Source organism: Oryzias melastigma, linkage group LG17, assembly GCF_002922805.2.
Source record: "Oryzias melastigma strain HK-1 linkage group LG17, ASM292280v2, whole genome shotgun sequence".
In the NCBI taxonomy this organism is placed as follows: domain Eukaryota; kingdom Metazoa; phylum Chordata; class Actinopteri; order Beloniformes; family Adrianichthyidae; genus Oryzias; species Oryzias melastigma.
Window position 1 is genome coordinate 7774594 of NC_050528.1, and position 9580 is coordinate 7784173.

The 9580-nt window shown below is 34.6% G+C and overlaps 1 protein-coding gene and 1 long non-coding RNA gene across 2 annotated transcripts in view; one reads left to right on the forward strand and one right to left on the reverse strand.

The window, feature by feature from the left end:
* The window catches only part of LOC112147631 (solute carrier family 22 member 23), a 50910-nt gene that overhangs the window by 5863 nt on the left and 35467 nt on the right, over nt 1–9580 (forward strand). Inside the window, exons 2-3 of the mRNA XM_024274156.2 lie at nt 4772–4875; nt 4958–5112. Coding sequence (XP_024129924.1) covers nt 4772–4875; nt 4958–5112 — 259 coding nt within the window. The remainder of the gene's footprint in view (nt 1–4771; nt 4876–4957; nt 5113–9580) is intronic.
* LOC118599931 lies at nt 2195–6458 on the reverse strand. Its single transcript, XR_004949468.1, has 2 exons — nt 6189–6458; nt 2195–2565 (listed from the first exon to the last, which is right to left on the reverse strand). It is a non-coding gene; the product is annotated as an uncharacterized LOC118599931 (long non-coding RNA).

The window sequence follows — 9580 nt, forward strand, 5'->3', positions numbered from 1 at the left end:
TCACAGGAATTTGACTGATTTAGTTCTGGCCCCTCGTTCCTTTGTCTTGTTATCATTCTTTTGTGTCTGCAGCAATGCAAAACGTGGTGCAATATGTAATTGTGTGAATGCTCGCTAACACAACTAAAATTTTAAGTAGCTTTGCAACAAGATTCTAAATATATTATTAGGCTATGTTTTAGTCTTTTATAGTTATTGTTAAAAAAAAATGGATTTCAACCTACCTAATATTTTAGCAACAGGCTAACATTTTGGACTAGTTTATCTTACTGAGGAATTTTTGGCTATTTTGGAGTTTAGCTAGTGTATAAGCAACATGCTAGCATTTTTGGCTAATTTGGCATCTACTGAGGTTTTTCTTTGCTAATTTAGCTAATATTTTAGCAACATGCAAAGGTTTTGGGCTAATTTGTGATCTACTGAAGTTTTTATAGGGTAATTTAGAGTTTTGCTTATATTTCAGCAACATGCTAACGTTTATGACTAATTTAGTTTACTCAGGAATTTCAGGCTATTTTTTAGTTCAGCTAGTATTTAAGCAACAAGCTAGCTTTTTGGCTAATTTGGCATCTACTGAGGTTTTTATAGGCTAATTTAGAGTTTAGCTTCTATTTTAGCAACATGCTAACGTTTTTTACTAATTTAGTTTACTGAGGAATTTCAGGCTGTTTTGGACTTCAGCTAGTATATAAGCAACAAGCTAGCTTTTTTTGGCTAATTTGGCATCTACTGAGGTTTCTCTACGCTAATTTAGAGTCTAGCTAATATTTTAGCAACTTGCTAACGTTTTGGGATAATTTGTGATCTGCTGAAGTTTTTATAGGGTAATTTAGAGTTTAGCTTCTGTTTTAGCAACATGCTAACGTTTTTGACTAATTTAGTTTACTGAGGAATTTCAGGCTATTTTGGAGTTTAGCTAGTATATAAGCAACTAGCTAGCTTTTTTGGCTAATTTGGCATCTACTGAGGTTTCTCTACGCTAATTTAGAGTCTAGCTAATATTTTATCAACTTGCTAACGTTTTGGGATAATTTGTGATCTGCTGAAGTTTTTATAGGGTAATTTAGAGTTCAGCTTGTATTTTAGCAACATGCTAACGTTTTTGATTAATTTAGTTTACTCAGGAATTTCAGGCTATTTTTGAGTTCAGCTAGTATTTAAGCAACAAGCTAGCTTTTTTTTTTGGGCTAATTTTTTAGTTTGGCTCATATTTAAGCGACATACCAATTATTTTTACAAAATTGACATGTCAACTTCAGTGCTCTTTCATAGTTCTTTAGCAAAATTTCCAGTCTTTTAGCAAATTTAACTTTCTACAAATGGCTTTTGGATTTTTAGCACATCGCTTCAGAAATTAAAATAAATTGCCTCAACATTTTCAGGAAAAATCTTCGACATCTTCAGCTACCAGCAAAAACATTCACACTAGCAGTATCACAGGTGACATAATATTTCTAACTAAAAATGAGCTAGACAAGCCACAGCAGATGGCTCATGATTTCTTTTTCAAAGCTTTGTTTTTGCCTGATTGAAATTTCCAGATAGAACTCATAATTTCTTGTCATTTAATTAAAAAAATAAAAAGTTTAAGTTCCCCATGAGAATTTTTTTATAAAAAAAAAAAAAAAGTTACCATTAGTTTTTAAATTATGATTATGACATTTTAAACCAAAATCCCACAACCCAAATGTCTTAAAAAGCCATTTTTCATGTTGATCTGAAGCTTATGTTTCCAAACTCTCCTCTGAGGGGGCGTGGCTTTTGGAGCTGAGCTGATTATGATAGCTCTGTGTCTCGCTAGCATAAATCTTCACCACTGCTAGATAAAAACGTCAGGCAATATCAATAAAGTCGAGCCATATCGTTTTGACCTGGATCTCAGCTCAGACGAGGAAGTGAAGAACTTCATGCACCGAACTTCCTCCAAAATCCTGATTCTTTCTCCTTCCAGTTCACTAAAGAGTCTTTTAGCTAATTCTCCAATGTTTATTGACGTTGTTGGCCAGATGAAGGGTTTAGTGCACGTGCAGCATAGCTGTTGTGATGTAAAGGAAGATCATTAATTCAAAAGGAGCCTATCTGTCACAGTTTGATTGACAGTGATTTAAAATGAGAAATGGAAAAACAAAATCTTATTACATTTGTTCTGTGTCATAAGAAAAATGCCACACATACATGTTAAAAACTCAAAAACTATGATTTTCATGGGGGACTTTAATGAAATGTTGCTTTTAAAATACTCTGCTAATCCGGTGATGCATTTGGGATCGAGTTAATGCTGTGTTGGTGTTTTACATCTGGGGTGATCCGTCTGTGGCTCGTCTGTTCTGCATCGTCACCACACTCACATGCTTGTAGGGTTGCTCCCTGCGTAAATCACAGCCAGGCAGTTTCAGGGGAAAGCTTTTTCTGTCTTTTAGAAACACAACAGGAACTTGTTTTTCCTCATCTGTCTTCTTCTTCTGCTGACACTGACACTGAAACCCAGAGTGAGTGGCATGCCGAACTCATGTGATGGCGGGGTGACCCTGCGAAACCCTGGAGCGTTCCATTCTGCACAGGTCACTGTGGGTAGAGGTTATGAGAGGTTAGAGCTCCTTGGAGGAAAATAAACTACAAATGAGGTGGAGTTATTGCGTCAAGTTTCGCAACTTTCAACATGTGTTTGTGTGTTTTCTAAGGCTGAGCGAGCGAGTTCATGGCAAAGATTTAAGGTCGGCCTCATATGGAACAAACACTGAAACTCGTGTCTGCTCCCCCTTCTGCGACAGAAATACCTGCATTATTTGGAGTTAAAATCTAAGAACTTTTTTTAATTGAGCTTAATAATAATAATTTCTGCCATTTTTAGAGCTTTCCTTGTGTCTGTAACCATTTATTCCTATTGGTTGGAGGAAAAGTCTTTGTCTTGTAGACGAAAAACAAATGATTGAGGGAAGAATTCACGTATTTGCTGTGTAGGAATCCATTCTGTGAAATATTAGAATATTTTATTTGGCAATATCAATTTCAAATACTGCCAGAATTATTATTAGTTTTTTATTATTATGTTCAGCATCTTACTTTTTTGTTCCCTTGAAACCCCGACCGCTAGTTGGCAGCACACTACACCGAGCCTCATACTCTGTACCACAACAAAACAAGATCTTACGTTCACTCATTAGTTCAGGGGTCTCAAACTGGCGGCCCGCGGGCCATTTGCAGCCCCCAAGTTAATATTTTGCGGACCCCGCCTTAATATGAAAGTTCAATGTCTGCTAAGCAATATCTTCTGCGTATCCACCCTTCTTTGATGATAGCTTTGTATTTGCTTTGTGATGTTTCAGCTTTATGCTTAAAAATTTGCATTTGCGTTGGATCAGAAAAGTCCTTAGCAACAGTTGCTAGCATCGTTAGCTCCTGTTAGCTCCATCGTTAGCTCGTTTCACAGGACACGCCGAAGATATCGCTTAGTCGTACATAGACATGAAAAAATGTTCAATAAACTAGACAATGGAAGACATAGACCGTGGATGCAAAAACATATTTTTGGCACAAATGGAACCCCATACGGCCCAGACTCTGCCTTCAGTGGCCCCAAGGTAAATTGAGTTTGAGAACCCCTGCATTAGTTGCTGTTAACAGTTCAATGTCACCCTATAAAACTCAGTTTCAACTGAAATAGGCAGATTGTTGGAGATTGTTCCTTCGGTTTTTTTAATAAAGCAGCCATTTGCTACCTTATAAAGCACATTTAACCACTGTTGGAAATATATAACACTCTATTTTCTCAACACTTAATTGGAACATTTAATTTTTTATTTTTTTCTAGACTGAAAAATATTTTTATTTTAGTAACCAGACAAAATTGAGAGCTAAAAATTAAGTATTTCAAAATAAAAAGGACTTGGAATTTGCTTGGTTTAAGCAACTTGTATGTTCTGAGAATTAGTTAAAATATATGTTGTATGTTTTTGATCATGTGAATGGTGTATTAATATTCAAAACTTTAAAAAAATGGGTTTATAATTGATGTATCTGTTACATTTGTGATATATTTCCATATATTTTTCCATTATTAAACTGTTCCCGGTGGTCTTTTAATGATAATTATATATTTTTTAGCCAAACTCAAAAGCCTGTGTCATTTTTAAGTCATTTTCTGCAGGAGTTCATTAGACATTCGATTCTGAGTTGTGGGCGCATAAGTTAGCTGTGCTAATTTCCCAGCATTCCTTTGTTTACACTCTCTCTTGCTAGCTTATAGCATCTTCCAAGCCCTAGCTAACATTAGCAAAGAAAGCAATACCAGAGCTATCCAGTCGTACAGTTTAGAGTTAGATGGCATGTTTTGAATAAAAAAACACTCAAACACAGTTTTAATCTTAAATTATTTTGAACATGTCCTCCTTTATGAGAAAAATCCTAAAACGGTTTGGAAAATGAGGATTTTCTTGAAACAGCAAGTTTTCTGTTTTGCTTTTTTCAGTTTTATGTCCCTTCATACTTGCTGTATGTAACTTTTCTCCTTTTTTAACTGCTTCTGACAACCTTTAAAAACGTGAATTTAATATTTTCGATTTAATAATTAAACTTTGATTCAAAAAAATAAAACTTTCACCGCCGGTTTATTTTGATAAGTTCTAGTAAAGTTCTGTTCTTTCTTTCTATTCAAGGCCTTTATTTTATGCTGGGTTATTATTATTTTAGTGCCATAACTTTGGAAAAAAAGGAAGTTTCATCTTCCACTTTCACAGGAACTAATCCTCATGTTTGTGCTTTTCTTTTCCAGTGGAGTCTGGTGTGTGATTCTGCATCAGAAGTTCACATTGCAAAGTTCTCTCTTCTGGTGGGGTCGATCTTTGGATACCTCGTGTTTGGAATTCTTGCAGATTGGTAAGATTTTTGATAAAAGCTGGACTGACAACATTTTTTTCTTTTCTCTATGAATGATGTCATTTTTTTTGTCTGGTTGCAGGTTTGGTCGGTATCCAGTGTTGATCCTATCGGTGATGTTTATGCTGGTGTTTGGTTTATCCGTGGCTTTCTCTGTCAACGTCCCCATGTTCAGCACTTTGCGATTCTTCGAGGGCTTCTGCCTTGCAGGGATCATCCTTTCTCTCTACGTCCTCAGTAAGTTACTCAAACTTCCTCAATCTGTTGTCAGATAAACTAATCTGCACACATGCTTGGTTTTCTGAGTGAAACTAGGTTCAGAGTCGACCAGGAGTTGGGGTGTTTTTGAGCTCAGTGGTGACTTGAATGCTAAATTATGACTTCACTCATGTTTTTTTTTTTTTTTTTTTCTTTTCTTGGTCTGTTTGTCCTTTATCTTGAAGTATGGCTCCACACTGATAGCAGTTGTCTAACAGTACAATGTCACACTAACTGCCATAGATTTCAGCCTGTTCTTGCTAGAAGACACAAGTTCTTGAACAAAAAGGAACAGTTTTTGTTCAGGCTGTTTTACAGCCACAAGTGATCTCTTCCATGATTATGGAGGTGTAATTGTATTCAAATGATAGTAAGACACATTTTTTGTTTTATCTGTTAAAAACACTGATAGTAAATATGTATATGTGTTCATTTTAGCTTGAAGTTATTTGTATTTATGTCGGTTTTCATAAAGATTAACAAAGTTAAGCAACAATTTTGGGAATCAATCTTTGGGAATATTTCACAAGACAAGTATATAACAAAACAGTTTTTACCAAATATTTTGTAACTTATTGAAGAAAAATGTCAATTTATATTGTATTATTTGTTTAATTTAACCTTTATTTAACCAGGGAGGTCCTGCTGAGATTAAAAACCTCTTTTCCAAGGGAGTTCTGGCTAAGAGGCAGCAATTTCTAAAACGATAGTACAGAAAACAGATAAAAGTACAATTACATTAAAAATATATAAGTTACTCAGGCCCTGTCTCATAATGTAACAAAAGTTGAAGAAGTCAAAAGCATACACATGTTTTTAGTTTTTTTTTTTGTTTCATGATGGTGAAATTCTTAGAAAATATTTATGGTATTTTGCTCTGATGTACCCAATCCTATTGCTGTAGATATGATGTAACACAAATGGATGCAGTACTTGTGGTTTCAACCAAACATAGTTACAATACTATTTCAACTTCGGCCTGTTTTTACTTTTGCAATATTGTTATGAAAACACTTTTTTGAGTTAATGCCAAAATATGTTTTGAATACACCTACCTGGTTCAGCTTGGACACATTGTCAGTCAAGAACCCAGGGTCATAGGGTGTTTGATCTTTGGTCTCTCATCTTTAGTCTTTGATCTTTAGACCTCTTCACCTGGGTGACCCAACCGCGGTCGATTAGGCCCCGGTTTGTGTCCAACTTTATACTATATGTAGTCAGAGTGTTGTAAAGATGAAAGCAATAATGGCATTATGCTAGCTTAATTATTTTGGCTTTTATTAAGATTTTTTAGGCTAATTTGGAGTTTAGCTAACATTTCAGCTGCATGCTAGCTATTTGGCTAATTTTTGAATTTTTTTTTTTTTTTTAGTCTGTTTTGGAGTCTAGCTAACATTTCAGCTGCATGCTAGTTGCTTTGGCTAATTTAGGATATTTTCTGTTTTTTGTGACTATTTTGGAGTTTAGCTAACATTTCAGCTGCATGCTAGCTGTTTTGGCTAATTTAGGATATTTTCTGTTTTTTGGGACTATTTCAAAATTTAGCTAACATTTCAGCTACATGCTAGTTGCTTTGGCTAATTTAGGATATTTTCTTTTTTTTGTGACTATTTTGGAGTTTAGCTAACATTTCAGCTAAATGCTAGCTATTTGGCTAATTTTTGATTTTTTTGTTTGTTTTTTTAGTCTGTTTTGGAGTTTAGCTAACATTTCAGCTGCATGCTAGCTGTTTTGGCTAATTTAGGATATTTTCTGTTTTTTGGGACTATTTTAAAACTTGGCTAACATTTCAGCTACATGCTAGCTACTTAGCTAATTTTGGAATTTCTTTGGTTTTTTAGTCTGTTTCGGAGTTTAGCTAACATTTCAGCTGCATGCTAGCTATTTGGCTAATTTATGCTTTTTTTCAGTTTTTTAAGCTAATTTCACATTTAATATTTTAGCTGGCTATCAGGTTTAGCGTTTTCAACTTTTAGCTTCAGTTATTTTAGCCATCATCTTCACTGTTTTCAGTTATCAATTTCAGCTTCTTCAGCTATCAGCACTAGCATCTTCAGCTCCCAAATTTAGCTTACAGCATTCACACTAGCGTTATCGCAGTGTGAATGCTGTATATCTAATTTTTTTGTTAATTTAGAGCTAATGATTGTTGAGATTTGTGTTTTTACATCCAGTTTGCACTTGATCAGATTAGTCGACTAATCGGAAAAGATAATCGGTGATTAGTCGACTATTAAAATAATTATTTGTGGCAACACTGACTGTCAGTCTTGGTCCTTTTGGGGCGGTTTGATGTAGTGGAGGTTTCTTCCCTGCCTTGATGAAGGTGATGTGGTGCTTTGATGAACTTTGAGTTTCGCTGTGGCATCTGGCGGTGTCTTCAGCACCTGGTTATGGCGCCATGTATACCTCCCTTTTCCAAGTGATTTAGGGCAGCAGCTCAGGGTATGCTCCATGTTTTGTGTTTAGTTTGCTCTATACTTGACTGGGCTCCCAGGTCTGCAATAAGCTAAAATATCCTGTGTTGGTCCTTAGGCAAGACCTTTCTGAATTGTTTTAAGCTTAATAAATCAATAATCGATCCGTAAAAGTAGAGATCGATCTAAGGCATAATGCTAAACTCTGCTAGCTTGATGCTAACATATGAAGGGATTTCCCATAGAACGGCTAACGCTCGGTCGACCTAAACATAAATTGCTGCTGGTGACCCAAAAAGAATCAATGGAATCAATGGTTTTGTGACTATAATTTGAGATAACCTGATGTAAAGGGAATTATATTTAAAGTTGTTTTATTCTCCTTTTGTAGTATTAAGCTTCACTTTTAATTCAACCATTTCATGAAGTGAATGTTCTGCTAACAAATGTAAATGACGATACTTTACTCAAGACATTAGTTCCTTAAATATATTAAGGGTGTTTTTATTAAACCATTTGCATGGGAAAATAATCTGCTTCTGAGTGGCAGCCTCACTTTAGTCAAACGGAAAAAATGTGTTTCTTGTGCAAATATTATCCAGCATGTCCTCAGAGGTGCTGATAAACTTGCAACACTGGAATTTATCTTCAGGCCCTGAAGGCTCTTTTAACCTTGAGACAGCTCTTTGGTTTCAGCTTTATGTCAGTTTTCACGCCTTTAGTCTTTGCTCTGATTAGATATGAACAAGAGAAAAAGAAAACTTGAACGGCAAAGCGATCCATTCTTCAAAGAAAAAAAATAAAAATGCATGCATGCTCACAAACAAACAGGACAAATGTCACAGGATAAGAGCGACCTGTTGATCCACATACTTGCACTTCCCATTCGTGAAACCAGTTTCAGTGAGACTTGGCAGCTTTGAAGGTAAACAGAAACGCCAAATGTTGCACTTGAGGCCGACTGTTTAACACTGAGTGAAAACAATGCGAGTGTGAGGCTTCATGCTGATTATCAGAGTTAAAACTTCATCCACTGTTTTTATTTGTTGTATTTTATGTTTTAGATGGTATTTTTTTTAACAATTTTAAGGAAAGAATTGTTAAAAAAATATATTTTTAAGACGCCCAACTAGAAAAAGACCCCTTTATTTGTCTTTTTTCTTAATTTTTAAACAGAGACAATTTATTAATTAAAAAGCTTATGTTTAACATTGAAAATAATAAGAATTGAAATATTATTAAAAGGAAAGGGAAAAAGAAAACCATTAAAAAGAAAGAATGATAGTTATGCAAGATGTTTTTAGTTGTGGAAATATTAGGAGCATGGTTATATTACAGTTAAATTTACTGTTTTGGTTGCTTTTTCTGAACTTTTTTGCCAGGGTACCATTTACATAATTATTGATGGCAAAACTGGAATATGTTTTATTATAAATATAGAAACTTACTTTGAGAAAATTAGCATTTCAATATAAAATGTGAATTCCTAGTTTATCATATATATTCTTCAACACAAAAACAAAATCCTTCATTTTTTTTGTCTTCCAGCTTTTTTAGTATTAAGTTTATTTTCTTTTCTTGGTTGATTCTTGACTAGAGTTGGACTAAAATAACTGATTTAAACTTAAAATCTTTATTTATTTGTATATGAAAGTCAAAGTGCTTAACATAAAAGCAAATAAAATGCACATTAAAAACAGAATACTAAAAAACAAAATTATAAAGAATGAAAACTTGTCTTTTTTTGAGCATAAATCAACTTTAAAATGAACTTTTTTTTCCTCAACATTGCCCGTCTTTTAGATATTACTTTTTATCACCGCACATCTGATCATTATTCTTAGAAAGAGGGGGTGGGGGCGCCCTGGGGATAGACCAGTACCAATGTTTTAACCCTCTCATTACTCCAAGATGAAGCTTCGGTGACGATAATATTTTCTTTAAATTCTTCCACTCCATTTGTGTGACTTTCCGTCTCGACAGAAAAAGATTAAAACGATTGGTTCTTTGGTACTATTAACCTTGAATGT